Source organism: Momordica charantia (assembly GCF_013281855.1).
Source record: "Momordica charantia cultivar OHB3-1 chromosome 4 unlocalized genomic scaffold, Mcharantia_2.0 BLBB01000004.1, whole genome shotgun sequence".
In the NCBI taxonomy this organism is placed as follows: Eukaryota; Viridiplantae; Streptophyta; class Magnoliopsida; order Cucurbitales; family Cucurbitaceae; genus Momordica; species Momordica charantia.
The window spans coordinates 23,394,812-23,421,675 of record NW_028275162.1 but is presented as its reverse complement, the minus strand read 5'-3'; the positions used below and the strand labels follow the sequence as shown (position 1 = coordinate 23,421,675).

Genomic DNA, 26,864 nt, shown 5'->3' with positions numbered 1-26,864 from the left:
TGGGTGGGTCAGAGATATTGAATGAAAGATCAGTAGGGGACTGGCCCGACTCAGTGGCTTATTATATAATATAATAATTATATATATATTAGGAGAAAAAAAAAAGAGTAAAAGTAAAAGAAATAGTATTGATACCGAAACATGTATTTATTATTTAATTTAGAAGGAAATTGGAGGTGAAGGTGGTGAGTATTACTATAATTAAACCAAGATTTTATTTATTGAAGGGAGAGAGAGGAAATGACGAAAATGGGCCCGGGGGAGTGTAATTTGGTGGGGTCACTCTCGTAAATTGGAATTTTCGTGCATCCGAAATCAGAAGGTCGTACTTCTAATAATTGCACCCGCCTAACCCGCTACCTATTCCCCGCCTCTGTTAATTCCACGTCACCCTCCTTCCACGTGTTCACATTTATTCATCCTCTCTCTCTCTATTATTATTTTTTCCTTTTTAATTTCGTATTTTATTTTATTTTTTAATTCTCAACCTTTTTACTCTACTAGCATATACGAAAAGAAGTTCAATTACATCATTCCCTAAAAAGGGTTAAAATTTTTGACGTATGGTTGAATTATTTAATCGAGGAATTTTGAGATTTGTTCCATGTTTAGATTCATAATATTCACCTTTTCCTTATCTACATAATATGTATTAAATAAAAGATGTTGAAGGGTAAAATATGACATACCACGTGGTACATTATCAAAGATCATTCCACGTGACTGTGACATCCAGATAGAGAGGAGAGGTATGTGAATTAACTGATACCACATCCGAATAAGAGTGATCTTAAGATCATGGAAGTATGGTTAAAAAAGATTTAGAAGAATTGATGATTACTACATATACTAACAAGATGCACCTTCTTTTTCGGTTGCTCAATTATAAGAACTTTAAAATTAAGTGTGATTGGCTTGGAACAATTTTAGGTCGAATGACTGCGCAACGGATTTTCTTATAAAATATGTGAGTGGGGATAAAGCATGTTAAAAGGACCATGGAACTCGACCAAAACGTGCTTATATAGATTGAAGTTAAATAGATAGTCAGTGTCACGGTATACACCAAACTATCACACACAAACCATTTGTAATCACCTAACTGGTTATAGAAACCATGTGACAGACCAGAGTCACATGATCCACCTACATATTTTTGTAAATCAGAAATTTCTTACTAACTCGAGTGTTCGAGTATTTGTTATCTTTGTGTATGTCTTCCTCACTTAGGTTAATCTACTTAGCACGATTGGTTGTATCTCTCGCACATGCTCCTAAAGAGGTAAGAATGTGGTATAAACAAAATGACTAATTGAATTATTAAAGCACGCTTCAAATTATACCTCTACCTATTTATGGATCATGTATAAATTATTAGATTAGTTTAGGATCGATGGTGTTAGATGAGTGTGGGGTAAAATAAAAGGCCTAGAAACTGAACTCTGAACGTGTACTACAGAAATCAATATCGTCACGTTAAGTAGTAAACCAGGGCGTACAGTTTGTGGGCATGGGAAATTGGTCCACTCCTCACTCATTTTGTTTTCGAGATTGGAGTTTCAAGTTTTTTTTCTTTTTCTTTTAATATGATTTTTGTCATACAAAACAATTTGCAAGTAGGGACAAATTAGCGTTCCGCGGCATCTCTTCTGATCTCTGCCTCCGCCTCTGCTCCCTCTCCACTCAATAATTTTCAAATATTCTATCTCGCTTCATATTTCGAGGATGTTATTTTGGGCCCCAAAATACAAGGCCTTCCCTTTCCAGATGGGCCTTCTTCCTTCGGCCCAAACAGTATCATGGGCTCCATTTAATGCAACTCTAGATGGGACATCTCTCAAATCTGGCCCACCGCCCAATTTACCTTCTCCATTCTTCCGTTGCTAAAAAACGGCCCATTACAGCCACGGCTCATCAGAGGACCGGCTTTTTTTTTTTGGGAAAATATGGCAAAAATTTTTAAATCACATTTTCGTTTTTTTACCATCCTCATTTTCCCTAATTATTTCAAGAAATCGATATTCCTAGTATCAAATGTATGATTGATATACTCGACATTCGGTATATAGTTATATGACCGATATACCAAGTACTAAGTATATTACTAATAATCTAATATAATCAAGGTAAATCATATCAATCACACTAAATATATTAATGATATACTTTGTATTGGGCAAAATTCTTTAAGTTGAAGTGTTTTTATTGAGTAAAATTGTAGGTTTCTCGTTGATATATCAATATACTTCATTTTATATATATCATTGATATATTTGATATCAGATATATCGATTATATAACTGATATACCGTATATAAAGTATATCACTAATATAACTAACATATTCAATAAGAAATACATTAGTTACACTAAATATGTGAATAATATACTTCAAATTAGATATATCAATTTTCTTTGAGTTTAAAATTTTGACTTAACTGATGTTACAGATTTGTTTATTTATATATCAAGTATATTAATGATAAACTTTATTTTAGATATATCATTGATATAACTACTTAATGTGAAGTAATGGCTAATATACTTGATATCAAGTATATTAGTCATATTATATATATTAATGATATACTCCATTTTAGGTATATCATTTGTGTAACTTATATAATATATTTGATATTAGGTATATTAATGTGAGGTTTTTTTGTTTTTTTTGTTTTGGAAAATTGCTTATTTTAAGGATATAGCCAAGGTTTTTTTTTATTGACCTAAAATTTTAATAATATAAATCATCTGTAATTTTTGTAATAAAGAAATTGGAAGTAAAAAACAAAAGGAGAAATCTATTATTCTAAAATAAAGTTAAATTTGTGTTATCTAACTCTAAACTCTAGTTTTAGGTTACTATTTATAGATAGCCTAGGAAATCTAACTCTCTGTCGGTAAGGACTAATCTAATAACAAATTTAACTTTATTTTAGAAAAATAGATTTCTTCTTTTGTTTTTTACTTCCAATTTCTTTATTGTGTAATATACTCTTGGCTAATGTTTAGAAACTAGTATAAAAAGAGGGTGAAGAGGGTAAGCAAAGAAAAAGGTAAATCATAATTATAAAACGAAGGTAATAATTATTTAAACAAATATAAATTGCAAATAATAATGGAGAAGCTTTTTGCTTATTTTGCTGCGTCAGCAGTTCCTCAGTGTCAAAACCACCCGCTCTACCGCGCCCCGGACACCGCCACCTGCGTCGTTAATTCGTAGAATAAGCCCTTTTTTCCCCAATTTCTGAAAAGTAACTGTCCACCAATAAATAAGCGAGTTTCCAACACGCGCAACTCAGGGAGCGTGAGCTATATATCGTACGAACTCCGGTCAGCTAAAAGAAAAAAAGAAACCAGAAATTCCTTTTCTCAACGGCGCCAATCCTCCGGTTCTGCAGTCGGGCCCACTTAGATGCCAGACCCGCAACAGCAAATACCCGAAATTCCGAAAATATCCCCGCCGGAAAAAGCAACCCGGGATCCAGATAAAGGCTCGAGACGTCGTCGTTTCACTGCGGAACAGGCTTTGCAAGAAAGCGGGAATTTTGAGCTTTACGGTGGACAAAGTAGTCCAAAGAAAAAACTCGAAGATCGAGATTCTGACCTGTGTCTGTTCCCTCTATGCAAAATATTTGTCTGCTTGCCTTCTCCATTAGCTTATTCCTTCCCCCATTTTTCTCCTCTCCTTTTTCTCAAAAACCCTAAAAACCCTTGAAGCTAAGAAAAAGAAAAATACCCAATTTCTTCAGAATCTAGTTGTCATTTTGAAGCCCTCTGAATCGTCTCTCCGGGCACGAAAATGGGTTTCTTATCGAAGTGAAGAATCCCATTTCCCTCGCATTTCGTTTTTCACTCTGTTTGATCTTCAAGCTTCAAGTCTTGGAGAATAGTAAAGTAGGGAGAACCAAAAACGCCATTATTTTGATATCTGATTCAAAAGAAAGCTTCGAATTCCCACTGCTGTACTCTGTTTTGTTCGGAGAGGAGCTTGACAGAGAACAAAGCTTGCAGAATGGCAGATCAAGTGCCGGGTTGTGCCTGTAGAGCTCTGGGTTTCTTTTTGTTTGTTATTTCAACTTCGATTCTGGCCAATGTAGCTTTTATTAGCGCTAAATCAACTATAGAGCCGTGCTCTAACTCCGATTCTTGTAATGCCCTGCTCGGCTACACTCTCTACACTGACCTCAAGGTTTCTGAGGTGGCTTCGCTCTTTCAAATCGACCCCATTTCGATTCTTACCGCCAATGCCATAGATGTTTCATACCCAGATGTCGAAAACCACATTCTTCCTTCGCAGCTCTTCATCAAAATCCCCATTTCCTGTTCTTGCGTCGATGGGATTCGTAAATCGGTGGCGACTCGGTACAAGACTCGCCCGTCTGACACTCTCTCGTCGATTGCCGATTCAATCTACGGCGGTTTGGTCTCGTCGGATCAGATTCGGGAGGCCAATTCCATTTCTGACCCCTCTGGTCTTGATGTAGGACAGACCCTTGTCGTGCCACTTCCTTGTACTTGCTTCAATGGGACAGACAATTCGTTGCCTGCCATTTACTTGTCTTACGTTGTCATCCCCGAAGATACTTTAGCTGGGATTGCGTCGAGATATTCGACCACTATCACTGACTTGATGGATGTGAATGCCATGGGAAACCCGGCGATTAAGCCTGGTGATATTTTGGCCGTCCCCTTGCCTGGTAAGTTTTAGGTTTTCTCTCTTTCTGTTTTTTCTTTTTGCTTCTTCAGAAATTGGTATAAGAAAATTTGGGATATTGGTGTTATTGATCTTCATTTACATATTCATGTTCAAGGCTTTTGTTGAGGATATGTGGTTGATTTTATGAGTTTCATGAATTGTAGTAAACTAACGATGTTTATATGGATATGTTGTCTAATATGGCTGTTTAAGGAAATGAATTGATGAATGCGCTAAGTTTGGTCATAAGACGAGACTCATAACTGATTGTTACTGAAGTTGTGGGGATGTTTATTTGCTTCTTTTTTACAGCTTGTGCATCGAAGTTTCCAAGATATGCCTCCGACTTTGGTTTGATTGTGCCCAATGGGAGCTATGCGATAACGGCGAGTCACTGTGTGCAGTGTAGTTGTGGGCCGGGAAACCTCAAGTAATTCACCAGTTTTTGCTTGAATTATGCAGCGTTCTGACTATCATTGTTTTAATTGGCTTAATGGTTCAATTTGTAACAGTATGTACTGCATGCCCGCTCCATTTGCGGTTTCTTGTTCGAGTATGCAATGCAGAAACAGCAACCTTATGCTTGGAAACTCCACTGCACAGCAGAGTAGTGCAGGTTGCAATGTTACATCTTGTAGTTATGGTGGTTTTGTGAATGGCACGATCCTTACGACGTATGTTCCTCGCTTCTTATTTGGTTTCGATCCTTTCGATTATATTTGTTATGCTGTCTCGACAAGTTCATTTGAACAGTCTTCTTGATCATTCTTTGTTCATATTTCACAGGTTGTCTTCAGGTCTTCAGCCCCGATGCCCAGGTAAACGTTCTTTTCGTTTTGCTTCAACTTCAACCTAGATGACCATAAAACTTACCCTTTAATATTGGAGATCGTAGGTTTTATTGATTGATTTATAGTGAACCATAAGTTATTTAACTGTAGAAGTTTAAACAGACACGTTTTGCTTCTTGAAAGATTCAAGTGCAACAAAACAATCGTTTTAGCATCTATATAAGATATATATGCAAACCGTATCATGCTTTTCTTCTTGTTCGTTCAAATTTACAGGGCCACAGCAATTCCCCCCGCTTAAAGCCCCACCTTCTACAGTAATCAGAGATTCAAATTTTGGACCTGCCCCTGCTCCTCAATTTGATGGTGCGGGATCAGCTGCGCCCAGCTCGGGATTGATCCCTTCAACAACAGGATCTCTCCCTGGACTTCCACCAGCCAACAGCCCCATTGGTACTACTTTTGGGTCGAGTTCGGCACCTTCCAGTGCTTCCTCATTGATGAATCCGTTAGCTAGTATCTCTGCTGCCTTTCTTTTATTTATCCTTGCCAACTTTTTAACATCATTTTCATTGTAATTTTTCTCACGGCGGGGCATTTTTATGTCGGGTTTTGTTTATTTGTGGTTTATATGTTTCAAGATTTTTCTTCTCTGTGCTGGTGGCTGTATGTAATGTGTAACCTTTATTTATTTTCCGTTGAAACTGATGTATGAATGCGGCAAACAATAGGCTTTTTGAGACCCTTCTCAGTTTTCTTGTAGTGTACTCGTGTTAGAAAATACCGCCTATCGGTGTTACGGTTCATGTAAGATTGATTCATCTGCTACTTGTTACATCCATTTTGAACTTTCTTTTTTAAGTTATTGAGTTGAAGATTCAGTTCCCCTATTGAGCACTATACTATCTGGAAGAGATTTGCAATATGTTAACATTTTACTGCTTCAGCTGCTAAGCTAACACAGAGCGGAGCACTGGTAATCAGACGTTATTTGTGGAGATGTGATCGATTAATATGGTTTCTATTCTATGAAGGATTTGTGGACTAGTGAGTGTATTGGTAGGTGGACAATAATATTTTGTAGGTGTTTATTTAAAAAAAATAATAATAATAAAATAACAACGATAGTAATTTGCATTTTGCAACTAAGATTTTTACTATATTCTCCAAATCTACCTTATTTTAGACAAATTAGACATATTCCAAAATCTCTATCAATTCATGTGAAGCTAATATACCAAGTCAACTCCATGGGATGCTATTTCTAATATTTGATGAGAAATAAAGTCACTGGCTCTAGACCAGAGACTAGTAAAATAGAAAAAATTAAATTGTTTTTAAGCATCAGTAAAACCAAAAACTTTCGAACTTTTAACGTTTTTGTCAAGAACGTATGTCTTAACCAATTGTTCAAATTGACACCAAAATAATTCCTTGTTTCAAGGTATTAACATTTACTTTCGTCACCTACGATAGTTACTATACATGAATAAGTTATCAAGAAAATAGCAATAATTTTCTTTAAAAATGAAAATAGCAATACTTTTTTAAAATTTTACATATATTTTTATTGCCTAAGAATAATTTAGAAATAAAAAATAGTTTAGAAAATTTGATTGGATTTTTATTGCTTTCTATAGTTGAACTTAATAGAACTTTTTACAACATAATGTAGCACAAAAGCAAACAATGGACTTTCAACTGGGAGTGAAGCTATTGTACAAGATTTACAAATCTAACGGAAATCAACATCACTTGATACAACGAGTAATCACAAGAAGACATGAACAACAAACAATATCATAACAAATGTTGACAGCTATTTACATCACTTGATAGAACGAATAATCAAAAGAAAACGAAAACGAAATGAACTTCAAACAATATCATACATTTGGTGAATATAAATAGCTTCTTCACAGTACATTCATCACCGCTTTGCTTGTATGGTGAACACCAGTGGCAGCCAGTTTCAACATAGCACGACCCTGGTACAAGCTGCAATATGCAAAACCCACGTAAAGATCCACGAAACCAACCTGCAAGCAATATCTTATAGCTTGCTCGACGAACAGACAAATTTATTAAACAATAACATGAAACTTAAACTAAAATTGTTGTTTATATTCAGATGTGACAACCTCAGCGTGATCTCAGTACACCCATTTGGACGGATAGGTGACATATAGCAACAGAAATCTGAGAAACGCATTGAACATATAAAGTTCCTTCTGCCCTTGGAATGAGATTGAAGTGTGGTACTAAAACTAAAGAACTTGGGAGTGTAAATCCCAGTATCACCAGATTTGCCCATTCGAGAATCAACGAATGAAATATGTAATTCATGTTTCATTCACCACATATTTCAAGGAGAGATGAACAAGTGAGCTCGGCCTAGGTGTGAAATGGCAAAACAATTTAAGCTACAGATGTATACGGTTATCACTCATGGAGCAGAACTCCAGCTATGTGATGTATGCTCCTAGTTTGGGAAGGCTCTAATTTGTTGACAAGGTTCTAGTTTGTCAAGAACTTGCACATTGGATTTCAGATCCAAGCATGCTGAAATTTTATCGTTATTATCTGATAATACGCTCAAAGAGTTTGGCAGAGTAAATTAGTATCTAGAAAAGTGAAATGGCGATAATTTTCATCAAAAAAACAAATCAAGAAAAACTGACCCTGCCAGTGCAAGTCCCCAAGTGGATAAGGTATAAAACAGTAGCCCAGCATGCCAAATTTCAAACATCTTCTCCATTTTGCTGCCCATACTATTCAGGGCTTTTGCTAATGCTGCAAATAGATGTTCAATAGAGGATAAATATTAATGCACCAATTGACACCGACTCTCTGCATAATCCCCATAATCCAGAAATTAAATTAACAAAAGAAAAGACGTACTTTTCTGCAGCACCTCAGGCGTGACATTCTGCATTTTGAAAAACTTGAATATTTAAGATTCATTAGAGAAATCCAGATAGGAATTTAATTCAAAGTGATAAGCATACCCGGGTTTTTGGGTTTGACATAATACATCTAGCCATAAAATGGGCAACTGCATCCACCACATGTTCCTCGGATACAATCACATAACTTTCGTCATCAATCCCACTCCATTCCTCGACTTTGCTCGGAACCATATCTTCAGTAACCCAAATCCACCAACTGGGTGCTTCACGGCTAACATTCACAAGAATATCAGCTGTATGCGAATCAGCTCCTAACCAGAGAACCAAATGGGGAAAAGAAAAAACACCACGCAATAAGAAAGTGAGACTTCAGTATCAACTATTGGATCATGTTTGGTTTAAGAAAGGAAGAAAGCAAAAAACCTGTAGCTTCCCTGAAAGGGAACTCATAGCTAATTCCATCTTTTGATGCTTCGTTGAGGGATTTAATTTCATTTAAGAACTTCTCAGAATCCACTGTCGCAACGAGACGAGCGTACAGCTGGAATTTAGAAGGTCCAAATATGACTTGAGTTCATTACAGGATTTGCGATAAAAAAGTATGATAAATGAAAGGAATCAAGTTAATGCTATGATTACTTTCATGTACCAACTTAAAAATGAAAAATAATAAAAGCCATTTATCCGAGTTCAGGAAACAAGAACACACTCATCAAATCTCAAACACAAAATTTTCAGCATAAACTGTAGCCGGGAAGATTCATACTCGAAACCAATTCTTGACTCTAATTATCAAAGACAAAACCAAACTGCGTCGTCGGCATTAAATAAACGATAATTTAAAAAATGGAAAAGAAAGACAAAAATAATACGAAATTTGAATACTAGGTAAACTTAAAAATCAATCAAAAGCAGGACAGAACTTGAAAAAGAGGGGAAATGGATGAAATACATCAGGAGGGCAATCCTTCAGCAAACAGTGCGATTCAGAGAGGTTCTGAAGGAGGTCGAGGTTTTTCTCGAGCAAATTCCTCAATCTCCGATTCTCCAATCGCAGAGCCTCCAGCCCTTCTTCCTCTGCAGGAGCGCAGTTAGCGGCATGTTCGCTATGTCTGTGGTGATTGCAGGACTCAACCGCAGTCCAGGCCACGTCTGCGATCTCGACGACCGTCTTGGCCACCTCGAGAGCGCCATGGCCTTTCATCTCGAAAAACCTCGGTCGCGATCGGCCTGCTTCAATAATGGCGTCGTGAAGAGGTTTCCTTCTACGGAAGGATAATGGATTCTGAATTGGCGATCAAATTTTACTACCTTGTCGTTGTGGTGTGGAATTCGTGGGGAATATACATATTTTTAGATAAACCTTATGTGAATTTTAGGTAGCTACATTTAGAAAAATGACCTTTTTACTTAAATATTTTGTGCTGTATTTTTCTTTTTCAAGTTAAATGACTATTTTAGTTATTTTGTTTTTTGAAGAACATTTTAGTCTTTTACTTTGATTTCCAAAGCTCTGCCATTTTAACATTTAGATTGTTTAGATATTGACAAATTTTGAATGTCACATTTTATTTGCATATTATGGAGGAAGAGACCAACTTGAACATAACTGAATTTGTTAGGATGCTTATTTCAATTTAAATGTCGTAACATTTCTAGAAAAAAATGTTATTTTGAAAGAGAAAATTTTACTTTTTTTTTCTATAAAATCTATCATTGACCTGTTATATTGAGCTTGGGATGAAAAATATATAAATGGTTAAATTTATTTGAAACTCTAATATTGGAATTAAAAAAATGAAACTCTAATATGGTTTGGCTAACAAAAATAGTCAATTTAATTTCCACACAGAAGAAATTTTATAAAAGGGGTAAATATCTAACTTTTCAATTTTCACACATAAATTTTTGTATTGAGACAAATCAAAAGAAAAAAGTTAAAATATTTTGTTGATAATCGTCCATTTATTATTGATAGAAACGTTTTAGGATAGTAATTACTGATCAGTAAGTAAGCGACAATGTAAAAATATTAAATTATCCGACCAAATATTTTAGCGATAAAATAGTAATTTAGTAATGTACTGTTATTATTCTTTTCTAAAAGGGCCAGTTTTCGAAAATCTATCCCCGGCAGTGGCGGCTGTTACGGTTATTTACGTGAATAGCCCATCAAATTTCCATCAACTATCCCTAAATTGGTCGAACCGGGCCAACCGGCGCAATTTCACCATGATCGTTCTATTTCCAGAGTCAACGGCTTCCCACAGGTCTTCAATTTCAAACAAACGAACGGTGGAGATCGAGATCAAGATTTCGCAGTCTGTACGAGCACTCACAGCGTAACAAAAATCTTCCCCCTCTTTTTTCTGTCGAGCAGAGTCATTCTTGGAAAGTCCCAACACACTTTCAGAGCCCATAATTTGTTCGCTCGCTCGCACAGAGAATCGGCGCGAGACGAAGAGAGCAAAATGGCGGAGGAATTACAGGACAACGATGCTGCTCCTAACGAAGACGCCATGGATACGGAGGTTGATATAGAGGCGAAGATTCAGAACGCTATGCTCTCCCGCGTCTCTCACTTCAAGGAACAAGCCGAGTGAGTCTCTCTCTCTCTCACTTTCTGCGCGCGCAACGCTTACGTCTCCGGGGACCTGTGAGACTTGTGTTGTAGCCTGTGTTTCTTGCGAGGAGTTTTTCTTCTCCTTTGTGATTTTTCGTGTATTTGCTATCAATTGCTGTTAATGATGCCATAATGTTTCTCCTGCACCCCCCAAAATGCTTGTTAGACCACTTACAGGTGGATTTTTGTTCATATTTAGTTCTATCCTGGTAATATTTGCTTACTTTAGTTTAATTACACGTACATATATCTTGTAAGTTGTGTCAGTTTTCGAACCTATACTGTCGGTTCAGTCTCTTGTCTCTTTGTTATCGGTAGTTTTAGGGTTTCTTTTGGCCAGGTAATCCGTAGAAGAGGAGAAAATTTTGTATCTCTTCCATCCTTCTCAGAATGGTTAAATTTTTGGGCGCTTGTATGAGCGGCTTTTAGCGTTTGATATCAAAATGTAGGTTCTCATCTAAACATAAGACAAGAATAACGTTAACGTCACTTTATTGCATGCGGATGCGCGTTTGAGAGAGTAAGGATCAGAACCTTTACATTTGTAATTGTTAGTTCTTTTAATTGACAAAATTATATTGTTCCAGTTCATTTTTCTCCCCTATTATATGTTTACTGGGCTTGGTTTGGAAACTGATTTCATATTAGTTGCTGAATTTCGTTTGAAACCTAATTTTAATGACCATGGTTGGGCGGCTGGTAAAAATTAAGTTATTTTCTATCTGATGTCTGTTTTCACAACCCCATGAAAAGAAGGAACAATAAAATTCAACTGTTTCTCTGAAGTGGTCATCTATGACTCGAAAATAGGTCATCTAAGGAAACAATAGAAAATGACTTTAATAAGCAGTTCTCACAAGAATAAAACAGTTTTGAAATGTCACCCAAACTTGAATTTTGCCTTTCTACTCCTCACACTTGCCTATTTTGTGACCTTGACAAGTATTTTTGTGCCATTGATCTAAAACTAACTGGAATTTGAACATCTGGCGTAAAGTCAGTATGAGTGTAGTTGTGTAGAATTCTCAACATCTTCATTCACTCTTATGTGATAAAGGTCGCTTATTGTGTCATGCTAGCTTTTTTGCTACTTTATGGAGCCTTTGAGTGGAGAGAAACAATAAAATTTTTTGAGAGGTTGAAAGATCTTGGGTGGAGGTTCCGTCCTTTGTTACGTTTCGTGTTTCTATTTGGGCTTTGATGTATAGGGATTTTTATGATCACCTATTAGGTCTTATCTTTCATTCTTCTTACTGAAAGCTTTGCTTTTCATATTTAAAAAAAACCTATTAGGTTTTATTTTACTAGATTGGAGCCCTTTAATGTTTAAGCCTGGCTTCTTCTTATTATTATTTTTTTTGTGGAGCTGATTTGTTTTTTGTATGCTTCTTGTATTCTTTCTGTTTTTTCAATGAAAGTAAGACTTTTCATAACCGAAAAAAAAAATCTCGATGTTGTGAATGGATTTGAGTGAAATTTTTAAACAAACCTTCAGATGAGGATGCGTGACACATGTCCTTATTACAAGGAGCAGAAAAATAAGTATGTCGCTCTGCATTCTTAATGGGGAAGTTGTCGTTGTTTTCTTTCAACTTATAAGAGTTGTTGATATCAAGCATAATGGTGAAGATTGGTATGGGCTCAAAATACGTGCCTTGTGTATTAAAATCTCATGACTTTGTTAACGACCATTTTCTAGAGGTGAAGTTATCAGTTAAAAAGTTAGGATAATGTATAACCTTACTAGCAGGCTAGCAGGATAACTAGATGTCCCGGCTCCTTATAAGAATTTTAGTCGCAAGAAATTTGCTTCATTACTTCATTGATTTATAAACCTGAATAATTAGGACTATTGATACGTTTATTCAATATTCCGTTTACTTGTCTGTTTTTGTTACAGTTCTTTAACTTTTGAGGGGGTTAGAAGATTGTTAGAAAAGGACTTGTGCTTGGAGACGTATGCGTTAGATGTGCATAAAAGATATATCAAGCAGTGTTTGGTGAAGGTAATGTGTTTTTCTTTCTCTATATGCGTCATCTTGTTTTTCTTGGTGGTGGTGGCTTCCTATTTTTCTGTTATGCCTTCTGTTCAATGATTTCATCTTTCAGTAATTCCTATTTTTGACATTTAATAAATTTTATTATTTCAACGAATGATGATGAATCTAAGAGTACAAGAGCCTTAACTAAGGAAATAGTGGTTTTTTATCTTTTCTTTCGTTGTCAAACTGTTTTATGGGAAGCTCAAATCAAGTTGTCGAAGATATATGTGGGGAACATGGACCTAAGATATGCCTTCTTGATTTCTTAACAGAGTATTAAGATACCCAGGGAAAAAAAAAGAAAGAAAGAACACGCACGCACACACTAACTGTATTAATCTTGCCTAAACCCATCAATCACAAAAGGATTTTAATCTCTTTTTGTATGAATATTTGATCATCCTCATCAAGTTACCTATTCATCTGCCCTTGATTATTCAAAACTGTTCACTGGTACTTTCCTTGATAAGAACTTTAAACATGTGAGCATGACATTGTATACTAGTGTTATTGCTAGAGTTTACCAGTGCACACGTGGATCTTCTAAATATGTGATAATTGAGTGAGTGTGCTGAACTCTATTGAGATTTCCTGTTGCTCTTCCCCGTGTGCAAATCAAAATGTAGAACAGTTGATGTGTGGCATCCAGCTCAAGCTTAAGGCACATATCCTTTGGGTAGTGGCTACAAAAGCACAGTTTGGAAGATGTGGAGTGAGAAAGTCTAGAATTTTGGAGTGAAGATAGAGAGCAATTGGGTGCGGTGTGGGACATTACTCATTTTTTGGCCTTTGCTTGGTGTACCCTCTCTGGCTCTACCCTGTTTTGCAGTTATAGTCCGTTTGGTTAAAACATGATCTCAGGCATCCAGCTCAAGCTTAAGGCACATATCCTTTGGGTAGTGGCTACAAAAGCACAGTTTGGAAGATGTGGAGTGAGAAATTCTAGAATTTTGGAGTGAAGATAGAGAGCAATTGGGTGCGGTGTGGGACATTACTCATTTTTTGGCCTTTGCTTGGTGTACCCTCTATGAAAACATTTTGTTAGGGTGCTGCTCTGGTCGACATGGTTAGAAAGGAATCGCCGGATCTTCTTAGGAAAGGAGCTTTCTGTTGGCATCATTTTTGAAGCTATAGTGTCTATGGTTGTATCTTGGTGCAAATGTTCTCCTATTTTTAAACACTATAGCTTTGTTTCTCTTTTAACCAATTGGAGAGCTTTTTTGTAACTCCCTTGGTTTGGGATCTTCCCCTTTTGTATTCCTTTTCCATTTCATTACATTAATGAAATCTGTTTCCTTTCCAAGAAAAAAATTGATCTCAGGCCTCTCTTTGTTAGCTTTGGTGGCTCTTCTTGTAACTTTTTAAGATATACTTCGATGAGTTTAATTTCTTAGAGAAGAAATATGGTTATAGTTTAAAATAACATGTTCCAAGAACTTTCTGAGGTGTCTTTTGAGATTCAAAATTTTAAATTCCTTAATTACCATGTTATTTAATTTTCTGGTTATTTGAGCACTCAGAGGAAATTTTATTTTGGACATCTTACATAATTATTGAATTGATGTTTTTATTCTTTCTATATGTTAGTGCTTAGAAGGTGTTGAGGAAGACAATGCCTCAAAGGATTCTGAGGAAACTGGGGGGAAAAGTGTAAGTAGAGAAGAAGCGGCCAAGTCACTTGAAGGGCGTCAGTCCAAGAAAGGTGTAAAGGAACCTTGCTTGGAAGATGAGGAGAAAATGGAAGACTCTCCAGTTATGGGCCTTCTCACAGGACAGAAAACAACAAATGTGAAACCTGAGGGAATCAAAGACGAAGATGACAAAGATATTCCTAGCGAGAGTATAATTAAGAAAGCTATCAGGAAAAGAACTTCTTATCTTAAAGCTAATTCAGAGTAAGTTCTTAATTTTTTAAATTATTGATCATCTTAATGCTATTAATCTGCTTTCGTTATGTTATATTAGACTAGTCTATGCCCCCTTTCCTGTATTTTGATCCATCGCTGATATTTAAATCCTAAAATTGGTTTGAAAGAGAATCATAATTAAACCAAACCGTTAAGATTTCCGATCATAATTCATTGTTTTACTTCCTATTCACTAAAAACATTGTGGAACTGAAATCACATTTAATTTCAACTGGTTGCTTGTATCAAGAATGGGTATCCAAGTTGATACTCAAGTACTCATAATTTTTTAAAAGGTATTTATATTGTTGTAGAATCACTACTCACTACTATCAGAAATAAATTTTCATTCATTTCACAACTTATAAAAATAATTGAGAAAAAAAGATTATTAGTCTTGGTAGGGAGCTTTCTTACAACATTTGCATGAAAATTGAACAGTAATCATATGATTTAAAGATAGAGAGCGAGAGAGAGGAATGAGTGGAATATGGGAGAGAAACTTCAGAATGGGTATAAAAATGTAACATATAAGAATTGGGTGCATTCCCTCCAAAGAGGAATGGATTCCTCTTCGTCCAGAGGGGGAGTCTCATTCCCCCCAAAATCAATGAATCATTCTTGATTTTTGGTGGGACTCACCACCAACAAATGATTCTTATGTTTAGGTAAACAACATGCATAGGGAAATGGAGGTAATGATTCTCAATCCTTAATTCTGATTCTGAACTGGTACATAGGGCCTTGCATTTTTATTGTCTATTTGTTTTCATGTTTATTTCATGAATGCTCTTCCAGTCCTTCAAGCTCTTTAATAGAAAATAAATGAATACTTAAAGCAAACAATGTTCTTATTCAGGAAAGTTACTATGGCTGGAGTTCGCCGCCTTCTGGAGAATGACCTTAAACTTACTAAATATGCTCTCGATTGTTGTAAGAAGATTATAAGCCAGCAAGTGGAGGAGGTGAGTCAATTCTGTTGAGTATCCGTTTTTCTAGGTTATGTTGTCGAGCATACTGATAACTTTTCTTTATAAATATTAAAATCAGATATTAAATTCTTGTGAAGCTGCTGAACAAGTTCCTAACGAAAAGAAAAGTTCTCAGTTGAAAACTCCAAAAAAGGTAAGCAAAGAAAGTTCTCATTCTACAGAAGGCAGCAGCAGTGAGGAGGAAAACGATGAAGTAAAACCTAGAAAGAAAAATGCTACTAAAGGAAGAATACCGAACTCTAATGAAACGAAAAAGCGAAAAAGATCTGCAAAGGAGACTGTCTCTGCCAAGAAGCAAAGCAAGAATGTTCAGCCTACATCAGAGAATGATAGTGATGAAGAAGGTGGTGAAAATGTCTCTGAAGATGGCCGGTCTGAATCATCCAGTGAAAAACCTGTCAAGGTTAGAGTTACATTTTCCTCCCTTATATCTGATTTTCAATAAATTGACTTTCTGGTGTTTTTTTCAGACCTTACAGAAGGAAGTTTCAACTGCTGTCTATGGCAAGCGTGTGGAGCATCTGAAATCGGTTATCAAATCGTGTGGGATGAGGTTTTCTTTCTAGCCCCTACCATTTACATGCTTAACTTCTTGAGTTGACTTGTAAAGAGTAAAGATCAATAATCTATCTACAGTGTTCCTCCAGCAATTTATAAGAAAGTCAAGCAGGCACCTGAAAGCAAACGTGAATCCCAACTTATAAAGGAGTTGGAGGGGATACTATCTAGAGAAGGATTATCTGCTAATCCCACTGAAAAAGGTGAACTAAATGAAATCACTAATGGTGAGGTGGGGTGCTATTAGATTTGGAAAAAAAAGCTAGATTATAATCTAATTTCTTGTGCCACTGGAAGAGTTTTCTGTAATAATTTCATTTGTTTAATGGAATTAGTTCTCATATAAGAAAAAGATATGAACTAGTTAGACTTATATGGAAAATATGTTCGTTGGTGCGGCTCTTTTGGATTGTTGACTCTATCATGGTAGTGTCACAGGACGATTTCTAACCAGAAATTTCGTAGCCTGCTACACCAGTAAAAATACTAACATATAGCAGCAGCAAGTTATATCTCATCTTTATTCCATTGTTGTTCAACGATCAACATGATGTATTTTCTGGTGATCAGAAATTAAAGACGTCAGAAAGAAGAAGGAAAGAGCCAAGGAACTTGAAGGCATTGACTTGAGTAATATTGTTTCAAGTTCACGTAGAAGATCCACAGCTAGTTATGCGGCGCCACCACCACCACCTCCAAAACCGAAAATTCCAGTTGAAACTGATGGTGATGTTGATGATACCGATGAGGAGGAAGATGATGAAGAAGATGATGAGGAGGAGGATGACCACGACGAAGAGGATAATGGTGGTGATGATGAAAGCCAGGGTGAAGAATTTAACGAGGGTAACAGACCACTACCAACATTTTAAAATTGTCTTGCTTGTTTTCTTACATCATATTTAAAAATCTTTGATTGTTTTTCGGCTTAAAAACTATTATTTTGGTCCAATTACTTTCCGTTTGGCTCATTTTTGCCTCTGTACTTTTAAATTTTATTCATTTTAGTACAAAAACTTTCAAAATATTTGTTTTGGTCCTTTCACTCTATTTTATATCTCATTTCTTTCGACTCTAGTTTTGACACAGACACTTCACTCACTAAATTTCTTAAAATGTAGTCACAAATTTGTATTATAGAGTTTCTATTAGGTATAGAATTTGTGTTAAAAGTTTGCGAAAAAGGACCAAAATAGATTTTAAAATTTTTTTGAAAGTAGAAAGAGTAAGTGAACAAAAGGTGAAAGTACATGAACCTATTTCGAAAGTATACAAATCAAAATGAATCAAAGAAGTTTGAGAGTAGAACAATCAAAATAATATTTAAACCTTGTTTTAAATCTAATTTGGTGATTGATTGATTCTTCATCTGGATCTGTTATATTGTCCTGGGCTTGATGATGTGGTATTTCTTCTCACAGACGACAACGAAGACAGTGATTAAAGAGCATTCAAAATTAGTTGCCGCAGGTTCTCGATCATCTTAGTAACGATCTACACTGTAATTTGTTTTCTATTTAGTTCTTCTTTCCTTCTATTTTTATTGGAGAGTTTGTAGTCACCGATATTAGAGCTATATCTAGGAGATGGGACGAAGTCTTGTACAATATTGTTCACTCTTAATGTTAAACATGAAATAAAAAGTAAAAAAAAAACCCTATAATTTTGATTTGTCTTTCGTTTCAAATTCATCCATTTGATTTTGAGCAACAGTTAATACATTGCTCTCATAACCTTTTGGCATTGCACAAGTCATTCATTAGGTGTAAGGCTCACGAGCTTGTCTAGAAGTTTCTTAGTGATGGTTCAATTAATACTTGTTGAGTATTAACTTGAGCATAGCTCAATAACTAATGGTTCAATTGTTAATGGTTTCATTAATAATCGTTGAATATTAATTTGAGTATAGTTCAATAGTTTAGATTGGCTTCACACTAATTGAAAATACTTTGCTCTCATTAATTAACAATTGTTGGACGTTAACTTGAGCATAATTAAATGGTTGAAATATTTTTATTTGTGATAAAAGAACACAAATTTAAATATTTTATCCCATATGTGCGACAATGCGAAAGAAAAAGACAGTTGCATTACTTGAAAATTTCCAACTTTGGCCAACCAAATCAAAGTATAATATAACAATCAAGACATTAATAATCTTTTTGTCAACTGGCCAAGAGGATGATCAACCACATTAGAACTAAGACATAAGAGGCAGCAAAGGATGATCAGCTACATTGCAACAAAGACACACCCCAAACTCCGACGAGAGACAGCAGTGAGGATTTTTTGCAAATGGGCAAAAACCTGACAGTACATCGAACCATCCTTCAATGGGATGGAAATTTCAGAATTGCCTAGAAAATAAGGTTGAGAATACCTAAAATTCTTCCATGTAAATTCTATGAAGAGAAGTTATTTACAGATTGATTGAGGTGGCAGAAGCTTATCATCAACATTCGCCTAAGCAGCCATGTGCTCCCCATCGGAAAGAAGGCTTCTGACTTCATTTGCTAGATCCATTACATGTTCATCTTCCCATCCTAACCAAGGAACAGTTGAACAATTAGTGAGATTTAACCACAGAATGAGATTAGCAAGCTGTGTTGTATTCCAAATTCAATCTGCTATACAGTAAAAGGAACTTACCAAACTGAAGAAGAGCCTTTTCAAGGTGAAAAAGGTAGTCTTTGTTGGGTCCTGAGGGCCCTTCTGCACTAATTATCTGCCTGCAAATTGAACTTAATGAGAAAAAATAGGACTTTCTTAAGCTGTGAAATGTATTAATATAAAAGCATCACTAGTTTTCAGGCTCTGTTAGGGAATTGGTTCAATCCGTCCAGCTCATGTCGAAACTTGGTTTGATCTGAACTCTCTTTTTCCAATCAAAAGGGAATGTAAATCCACAACCCCATTGCCAATATGTTCATTCTCTGTGGGCTAGTAACTTCTCTAGATAATGGATTCTTTCTACGTTAAACAAGACACCGGGTGATTCGATCCCGTTAATCTTTAAAACGATAAGGTGAGAGAGATTGATCTATGCAGAGCTATTAATAATTCTACTGGTATTTGAGGCTAAATAAAGTGTCAAGGAGTATAAATATCATATCGATATCGAGTACATACTTTGCAATCGCCTCGAGAGATGCAGGGCCGAGGTAATTCTTGTTTAGCTTCTTGTCTGGAGATGCAATATATCTGTGGCATGCATAGAACTTACAGAGTTTATGTCTTTGTCTAGAACTGAATGCATCAATTGTTAAATGCTGCTACTTACACCATTACTCCAGAAACAACAGGGGAGGTAGCTATGGGGTCCTGAAAAATTGTGTAGCTTTCAACAAATTAACAAGAGCAAGTAAATCAAGAATGGTATTTGATGCTTTAGACTTGGAAGAACCAAAACTTACAGTGAAAAAATCCACATATTCCTTTCTGTCATATTGTTTCTCCCTCACTTCCAAATGCTAAGGGAATACATGACATGACAACAACAGAAAAAACATCATCCAGACATAATCCAGTCCATTGATGACAAGAAATAAAAATCTGAAGTGGACAGTTTTTAGCTAACAGAATGTCTAGAAAGAAAAATGTTTGAAGAACTTACTTCTAGTGCAGTTTCTTCATCCTCCTTTCTGGTGATCTTGTAAGCGACACCCCACTATGGCAACAGAAAATTAATGAATTAGGGTGTGTTTCAGAATGATGATAGAATTAGTGATTTTGAAAAAAGAGATTTAAGTATGATTGATTTTTCAAAATCACTATCCAAATGATACCTTAAAAATCAATTTAAAGTAGTTTAAAACTTTCTTAAAATCAATTTTTTAGTTTGACAAACATGATCCATCGAAAAGGGAGTGATTTTGTCAATGACAAAAGTGATTTTTCTTTCACAATCACGTATCAAGGAATCCCGGTTTTTGAATTATGTTCACGACCCATCCCACTAATCTCTGGGCCTCTCAAGGCCATCTCTGGGAGATATGGAAGGATATCTCCTTGCATTGCATCCCAAACTCTTTCAGTAAACCAAGCAATATTCTCTCTTTTACCCGAAATATTTACAATGCCTTCCATAAACTCTAAAGCTGACTTTCCTCCGAGTAAACTAGAAAGCTAAGTAGCATAAGCCAATCGCCAACTTTCGACATTGGATTTTCACTATATGAAAATGGAAGAACAGATGACAGTGCAGAGAGAGGCCAAAAAAATCCAATAAGTAGGAGCTAAAGTTACACTATGATATAATTTTCTGAACGAAAAATTGAACTCATGAAACAATTCCCTCTTCCATCGAGGCTTCAGCTATCTCACAATGCACATCAAACAGTCAAACAAGCAGAATTGAAAACATTACAGACAAATCCAGAAGGTTTGAAGTACTGGGGTACCGTGATCTTATTGTAATGTCTGAAAACAGTAACACTAAGAATTCCAATCCATTACCAAAAGGGGGTTTTAAGCATAGAAATCAAAGTCAGTTTTGAAGAACATACGCATATTTCCCCTTCAGCAGGCTCCAATGTGACTGTTCTTCCGGGAAAGTCGGGCGTTCCTCTATGATCGGTGCTTCCTAATGACAAAAACTCGCAGAAATCAGAGTGGAATATAAAGAAGAAATCGAAAAGGAGAGAGAAATGGGGGAATGGGGACCTTGATAGAAGACACGGCGGTAGCCTTTGATACAGCCGGGGAGTTTTTGGTCATAAGGGAAGCCAGTTTTCCAAATAAGAGAGCCGTACCCGAATACCCACATCACCATTTTTGGTGGGAATTTTGATTTTGAATGTCGCAAATTTCCGGCGGAATTGGGGCGGAGCACGGCGTCTCTGCTATTTCCGCTCCAGAGCGGAGGGGAAATTTTCTTCCAATTGGGAAATCAAAATGGGAGGAGAAGCGATAATTCCCAATCATTAAGAACAACGTGGGGGTATTGTATTCGTACTTCGTATTCGTGCGTACGAGGACGGGAGCCATCCGATTTGATCAAGAAGTCGAGATTTTTTCCCCCAAAGCTATTTGGAAATTATGAGTTGACGAGTTTAATTGAAAATTAAAAACAAAATATTACCAAATGGACCAAAATGTTGAATCATGTTTCAGCTACGGATGATTCAAACAAAAAATACTATCGACAGTCAAGTTATCTTTTTCTTTTTAAGATTTAAAAACTATTTTTATTGCTATCTATATGTTTATATAAATATATATATATGATTTGATTTCAAGACATTTATTTTGATCCTTATATCTTTAAAAATCCATCATTTTAGTCATTTTTATCTCACTTATTTTCATTATAAATAATTTTAACAGGACATCAAGTTCTCTAAATTTCTTAAATTTCTTGAAACTTAACTATAAATTTGTATTGAATTAATTTCATTGTTTATAATTTGTGTTAAAATATTGCAATGAGACCAAATTGATCCTGTTTTAAAAATAAAGAACAAGAATAACGTTTCAAAAATATAAAAAATAAATGGAATAAAAGTTAAAAGTATGAAATTCAGAACCAATTAAAGCACATTAAACAAAAATAAAAATTCCTTTCGAAAAAAACAAAAATAAAACTAAAAATACAGATCACTGAGATAATATTTAAACCATAATAATATTATTACATCCCTACCACCCAGACATGTAGGCCTAGAAATACTTCACTTAGTAATTAGTGAATCGAGATCTATTTATAGTAAATTTTTCTCCGCTTAAATTCACAATTATTTCCTCTCTAATTTAGATTAATAACAACTAAGATGAATTAAACCTAAACCAAGACTTATGATTAGTGAGACTCAACGATCAAAAACCAAAAAAAGTTGTAAGGCCACAGTTTTCCACTCAATCCTCCATATATATATTTAGGGAACCGGAGGTTTGGCCGGAGCCTCCACCGGCTTCCCGGAAACTTCACCGGCGTTCGAATCGTCACTCGCCGATCGGAAAGTAGAGCCGGTGATCGGCAATTCGTTATTGGATTCTTTAGAGGTTTCAAAATCTCTGGTTTTGCCCCAAATCACTGTGTAAAGCCCCACTACCACGATCACCGCTCCGATCACACTACGCCCAAACAAAAATCACACCGTTAAAAAGATAAAAAGACGAACAAAATTTTTTTTTAAAACTTTTTTACTGTTATTTAAAATATAAAAGAGGAATTAAATTTACCTTCCCAGGTGAATTTTCTCAGCCAAGAAAAAGGAGCCGAGAGCCGCCGTGACGATCATACAGAGAGGACTAAACGACGTTACGAACACCGGCCCTCGTTCCTTCATCACAACTCCTTGAACGTAATATGCAGTTCCCGAACATACTATTCCCTTGAATACCAACAAAACAAATTAAATATATCTCCAGTAAAAGAAAAAAAAAAAAAGAACAAATTAAATACATAGGGTGCGGGCTAGGCTAGAGATTTTATAATCTTGAGGGATTTTTTTAATTTAGTTTTTATTGTTTAAAAAATTTCAATTTAGTCCCTATTGTGAATATTAAATTGGTTGATGATAAACTTAGGTGACATAATACTAGTTGAAATTTAGAATAGCAAAAAAATTATCAAGAAAAATAAGTTTTAAAAATTTGAAATTGTTCATGGGAGTGAAGTAGAAACTTTTATATGTTTCATGACCTTTTTTCTTTTTCTAAATTTTTATTAGTTCACACAAATACTTTGTCGTATATTTTAGTTTTAAAATATAAGGAACTAAATTGGAGAGATATTGTTCTTCTATAGGTCCCATGAATAAATGTGTAGAAAAATTAATGTTAAGAGATATTGGATAATTACAGAGTAAACGACAGCGAGAAGTTTCGAATCCCAACCGATAACCCAAATCTTCATGTTACGTTCAGCGACGAGAGTAACGATTCCTCCTCCCACCATTCCAACGAAACATATCAAAGCAGCGAGTGAGAACTCAGCAGGATACAGTTTCAACGTCATTGACTGCAAAAAACATAACAAAATCCTCCAAATTAGTGTTAAATTACTCATGTTGCATAACAATTTCATTTTTCATTTTTAAAAATTAAATTTAAAAACATCACTTTTATTTGCTATAATTTTTTTTTAATTTGCTTAGAAACTAAATTTTGAAATTTTTTTTAATTTGACTAAAAATTACTGTAAAAGATAAGCATTAATTTTAGAAATAGAAATTAAAAAAGGAAACGGTTGTCAAAAGACAGGTGAGCTAACTAATTTACCTGTAAAATGAAGAAGGCGGACCAGCCGCAGCAGCTGATGAGGACCAAGATGGTGCCGGTGACCCAGTGCTGATCTGTGGACTCGTTGGTCGTGATTCTTCCGGTCGTTTCGGAGCCACCGCGCGCGCCCGGAAGAAGATTGAAAGCCGGCCCTTTGTACAGACTCATAACCATTGCTCCGCCCAGGCTGATCGCAGTTCCGGCGACCTTAGCCACGCTATGTTTTTCCCTCACCTTCACGCTCTCCAGCCTATTTTATTTTCATTTCGTTTTTCACATATGAGAATTAAGGTAAATAATTAACAATGGCGCTGACCTCAGATAAACTTTTTTTTTTTTTTTTTACTGGCAGTACAAAATTTTTACTTTCTTTTTGGAATAATATATAGAGAGAGAGAATTGGGTAGGTAGGTACCTGAAAACGACGGCAAAGATGAAGGTTACGGCCGGGAGGATATTGACGGAGGCGGAGGCGAATGTTGCTGAAGTGTACTTCATTCCCAAATAATATAAATTCTGGTCCATCACTGGCCTGTAATTAATTATTATTTATCCAATTACAAGATTGTAGATTAAATTATAAATTTGGTCCATGATTTTAATTTTAGTTTTTCTACGTGGTTTTAAGAATTTTAATTTAGTTTTTGTAGTTTGGTTTCATGCAATTTTAAAAGTTTCAAATATTTTTTTTTGTGATTTTTATTTTTGTTTTATATTTGTGAGTATCTGAATCAGTTTACACACACCTTAACAAAATCTTACGGGACAGCCATCTGATCCTATGACAATTTCCTCCGTAAAATATATAAGAATTAATTAAGTTAGGGGGTCATCATAGGTATGAATTCATTAGCTCTCAATTTTTTTCCTTTTAATTACCCAACCTTACTAGATAATATTTAACCCAATTTAAACAAATAAGAAAATCATTATCACATAAATTAAAAAGAGTGTCACATGTTGCATATAGGGTGATTATAGAAATGATAGGTTAGGTATGACCAAAGCATATAACAGTAAATTAAACTAAGATTCAAACTATAGGGGACAAAATTAAAACAAAATAAAAAACTACATAGACTAAATAGAATAAAATAAACAATATAATTGATAAGGTAGAAAGGAGAATTACTCTATAAATCCAAGCAACAATATTCTTAAGAAGATGGGTAACGTCATTGTAGGCCTTGTTTTCCTGTCGTAAAAGTGAGTAGAGTGGTAAAATATAGATTAGATCGAATTCATAAGCTCTACCCGAGAAATTTGGGAAAAAATTATTCAATATAGCTGCCAACCTTTCAAGAATGAGAGCGAAAGGGACAATAAAAAGCGTGGCAACTGCATGGCGGTATACCGAAAAGACGAAATGGCTGAGGCCGTGCTTAAGAGAAACTGCAACAATAGTGTACATAACAGCAAAAGAAATTTGTAGAAACACCGTTGCCAAGTAAGGTTTCATCTTCCTCACCATACCCCATAGCCTTTCACTAATTTCCATCTCTCTATGATCAGTTTCTTAATTTGTGTTGATTTATGGAGATGAGATTATTGAACATGGGTAGTATTTATAGGCTAAGGAAATAATGGTGGATTATTAGGCCAGATTCCTCACTACACATTCATTTATCAACTTCAAAAAAAAATATATATATATTCTTGTTGATGAATCTCCAAAATTCTAGTTTTATATATCAATTTACTTTTGTTTGAAATGGATTCTATATCGTTGGAAAAATGACGTAACCTATTTATTTATTTATAGTTTGAAGCTTATTCCTAATTGTGTCCTCTTATATATTCTTGATTCTGCGTCCATTTGTTGTTGTGCAAAAGAATATTGTTAAGGCATGGAAATATATGAGCATCTAAATTTATTTGTTACAAACAAAATAAAAATTAACTCAATGAAATAGGAGAATTTAAGTGAAAAATAATAATAAAATAATTAGAGAGGAAGAAATTCAATTCAGTGTGATGAAAGTTGGTACAAGAGAGTCTTAAGAAGCAAGACAATGAACAAATATATATTAATAAAATTAAATTAGAATGTTAGGTTTCACTCATATATATAGATTAAGTTTGGGTAAATGTTAAGGAACAAAATTTAAAATTATGAATTTGTTAATCATATATAATTCCACATGTGTTACATCAACTTAGATTTGTATGAATCGTATAAATAGTTTGAGAATATTTTTGCTTTCCATTATTTGAAAGGATAACATGGCTAACCTAGACGATTGAGAAAAATGAAACATACGAATTATTATATTCTCACGAATTTAAACATTCTTTTAATTTAGTTGCAACAAAATGAAAAAAGATTTGTTTTTTCTTTCTTTCTAGTTCAACAATCACAGGAATCAAACCATCAACTTAAAAAAAAAATGACCAGAACAATATTTTAGAACCGAATGCTCGTTTGAGCTTGTGGGCTCTGATACCATATCAATATTCATGGGGTTCCATCTCAAAACCAATTGGCAATGAGAGGAGTAGCCCATGTCTATTATAAACCATTGTTAAGTCCCTTCTTTTATCGATGTGGGATCCTTAACAGTTAGCTAGGCTTTTGTCTCTAAACTAACATTTTTAATACATTAATTTTATATACTTATCGCATGATCTTAAAAATTTAGTTTTGAAATTTTAAAAAATAAGTTAAATATATATTTTATTTCCTAATATTTAAGTATTTTTTCAATTAGCTCCTTTTGTTTAAAAATTGAAATTTAGTCTCTTATCTTTTAAGATTTTTTAATTTAATCAATCATGGTTGGTTAGGGTTAAAATTGATGGATAATAGGTAAAAATTTAGAAGAAAATGGTCACATATAAGAGAATGAAAGTTTGTAAGTCCCTCAAACTTATTACAAAATTGGTAGAAATTTCGAGTTTCCTCTATTTATTTAAAAAGTTTTGAATAAGTCTTTAATATATTTTTGTATCTAGTAGGCCTTTTTGTTAACTTTGTTGATGTAACACTTATTTTTAGTACAACAACATATGAGAGTGGAGATTTGAACCCATGATTTTTTAGTCGAGGACCATATATGTGTCTTTATCAGTTAGTTATTCTCAGGTTGACATCGTCGATTTAACACTTTACATGTCACACTACC

General features: G+C 35.0%; 5 protein-coding genes across 6 annotated transcripts; 2 read left to right on the top strand and 3 right to left on the bottom strand.

Moving 5' to 3' along the window:
• Nucleotides 1-3,557: 3,557 nt before the first annotated feature.
• LYM1 (lysm domain GPI-anchored protein 1 precursor) lies at nt 3,558-6,390 on the top strand. Its single transcript, XM_022285941.2, has 5 exons — nt 3,558-4,700; nt 5,012-5,129; nt 5,212-5,373; nt 5,486-5,517; nt 5,767-6,390. Exons 1-5 carry the CDS (start codon nt 4,016-4,018, stop codon nt 6,066-6,068), a joined length of 1,299 nt encoding a protein of 432 aa, XP_022141633.1. The 5' UTR covers nt 3,558-4,015; the 3' UTR covers nt 6,069-6,390.
• An 836-nt stretch (nt 6,391-7,226) lies between these two features.
• On the bottom strand, nt 7,227-9,731 carry LOC111011829 (elongation factor). Its single transcript, XM_022285728.2, has 6 exons — nt 9,352-9,731; nt 8,823-8,940; nt 8,499-8,710; nt 8,392-8,419; nt 8,172-8,283; nt 7,227-7,488 (listed from the first exon to the last, which is right to left on the bottom strand). Exons 1-6 carry the CDS (start codon nt 9,601-9,603, stop codon nt 7,407-7,409), a joined length of 804 nt encoding a protein of 267 aa, XP_022141420.1. The 5' UTR covers nt 9,604-9,731; the 3' UTR covers nt 7,227-7,406.
• Nucleotides 9,732-10,783: 1,052 nt separating this feature from the next.
• Nucleotides 10,784-18,192, top strand: LOC111011830 (translation initiation factor). The gene is made up of 9 exons (XM_022285729.2): nt 10,784-10,998; nt 12,923-13,028; nt 14,652-14,959; nt 15,831-15,936; nt 16,022-16,366; nt 16,434-16,516; nt 16,600-16,724; nt 17,092-17,367; nt 17,943-18,192. The coding sequence occupies exons 1-9, from the start codon at nt 10,871-10,873 to the stop codon at nt 17,963-17,965; spliced, it is 1,500 nt and encodes a 499-aa protein (XP_022141421.1). The 5' UTR covers nt 10,784-10,870; the 3' UTR covers nt 17,966-18,192.
• Nucleotides 18,193-18,592: 400 nt separating this feature from the next.
• On the bottom strand, nt 18,593-21,448 carry LOC111011785 (ChaC-like family protein). Of its 2 annotated transcripts, none has more exons than XM_022285678.2 (9): nt 21,184-21,448; nt 21,027-21,103; nt 20,135-20,188; nt 19,935-19,991; nt 19,802-19,842; nt 19,651-19,722; nt 19,171-19,250; nt 18,945-19,064; nt 18,593-18,849 (listed from the first exon to the last, which is right to left on the bottom strand). In XM_022285678.2, exons 1-8 carry the CDS (start codon nt 21,290-21,292, stop codon nt 18,985-18,987), a joined length of 570 nt encoding a protein of 189 aa, XP_022141370.1. In that variant the 5' UTR covers nt 21,293-21,448; the 3' UTR covers nt 18,593-18,849; nt 18,945-18,984. The 2 variants fall into 2 exon arrangements, with proteins under 2 accessions (XP_022141370.1, XP_022141371.1); XM_022285679.2 differs by having other exon boundaries at nt 18,593-18,828.
• A 650-nt stretch (nt 21,449-22,098) lies between these two features.
• On the bottom strand, nt 22,099-25,287 carry LOC111011925 (WAT1-related protein At4g08300-like). The gene is made up of 7 exons (XM_022285918.2): nt 25,038-25,287; nt 24,875-24,937; nt 24,158-24,274; nt 23,743-23,992; nt 23,324-23,482; nt 22,702-22,853; nt 22,099-22,593 (listed from the first exon to the last, which is right to left on the bottom strand). The coding sequence occupies exons 1-7, from the start codon at nt 25,238-25,240 to the stop codon at nt 22,395-22,397; spliced, it is 1,143 nt and encodes a 380-aa protein (XP_022141610.1). The 5' UTR covers nt 25,241-25,287; the 3' UTR covers nt 22,099-22,394.
• Nucleotides 25,288-26,864: the final 1,577 nt, after the last annotated feature.

What these genes read in the sequence shown, in the direction of transcription:
- LYM1 (XM_022285941.2), top strand. Translation starts at nt 4,016, where the DNA reads ATGGCAGATCAAGTGCCGGGTTGTGCCTGTAGAGCTCTGGGTTTCTTT. An exon ending in TTTGGCCGTCCCCTTGCCTG is followed by an intron (nt 4,701 to 5,011) that starts GTAAGTTTTAGG and finishes TCTTTTTTACAG; the next exon opens with CTTGTGCATCGAAGTTTCCA. An exon ending in TGTGGGCCGGGAAACCTCAA is followed by an intron (nt 5,130 to 5,211) that starts GTAATTCACCAG and finishes AATTTGTAACAG; the next exon opens with TATGTACTGCATGCCCGCTC.
- LOC111011829 (XM_022285728.2), bottom strand. Translation starts at nt 9,603, where the DNA reads ATGAAAGGCCATGGCGCTCTCGAGGTGGCCAAGACGGTCGTCGAGATC. An exon ending in TGAAGGATTGCCCTCCTGAT is followed by an intron (nt 8,941 to 9,351) that starts GTATTTCATCCA and finishes TCTAAATTCCAG; the next exon opens with CTGTACGCTCGTCTCGTTGC. An exon ending in GCCTGAGGTGCTGCAGAAAA is followed by an intron (nt 8,284 to 8,391) that starts GTACGTCTTTTC and finishes ATCTATTTGCAG; the next exon opens with CATTAGCAAAAGCCCTGAAT.
- LOC111011830 (XM_022285729.2), top strand. Translation starts at nt 10,871, where the DNA reads ATGGCGGAGGAATTACAGGACAACGATGCTGCTCCTAACGAAGACGCC. An exon ending in TGCTAATCCCACTGAAAAAG is followed by an intron (nt 16,725 to 17,091) that starts GTGAACTAAATG and finishes TCTGGTGATCAG; the next exon opens with AAATTAAAGACGTCAGAAAG. An exon ending in GGGTGAAGAATTTAACGAGG is followed by an intron (nt 17,368 to 17,942) that starts GTAACAGACCAC and finishes TTCTTCTCACAG; the next exon opens with ACGACAACGAAGACAGTGAT.
- LOC111011785 (XM_022285678.2), bottom strand. Translation starts at nt 21,292, where the DNA reads ATGGTGATGTGGGTATTCGGGTACGGCTCTCTTATTTGGAAAACTGGC. An exon ending in CTGCTGAAGGGGAAATATGC is followed by an intron (nt 20,189 to 21,026) that starts GTATGTTCTTCA and finishes CTGTTGCCATAG; the next exon opens with TGGGGTGTCGCTTACAAGAT. An exon ending in AAAGGCTCTTCTTCAGTTTG is followed by an intron (nt 19,065 to 19,170) that starts GTAAGTTCCTTT and finishes TTCCTTGGTTAG; the next exon opens with GATGGGAAGATGAACATGTA.
- LOC111011925 (XM_022285918.2), bottom strand. Translation starts at nt 25,240, where the DNA reads ATGGAAATTAGTGAAAGGCTATGGGGTATGGTGAGGAAGATGAAACCT. An exon ending in TTCGCTCTCATTCTTGAAAG is followed by an intron (nt 24,938 to 25,037) that starts GTTGGCAGCTAT and finishes CTTTTACGACAG; the next exon opens with GAAAACAAGGCCTACAATGA. An exon ending in TTGTTGCTTGGATTTATAGA is followed by an intron (nt 24,275 to 24,874) that starts GTAATTCTCCTT and finishes AATTAATTACAG; the next exon opens with GCCAGTGATGGACCAGAATT.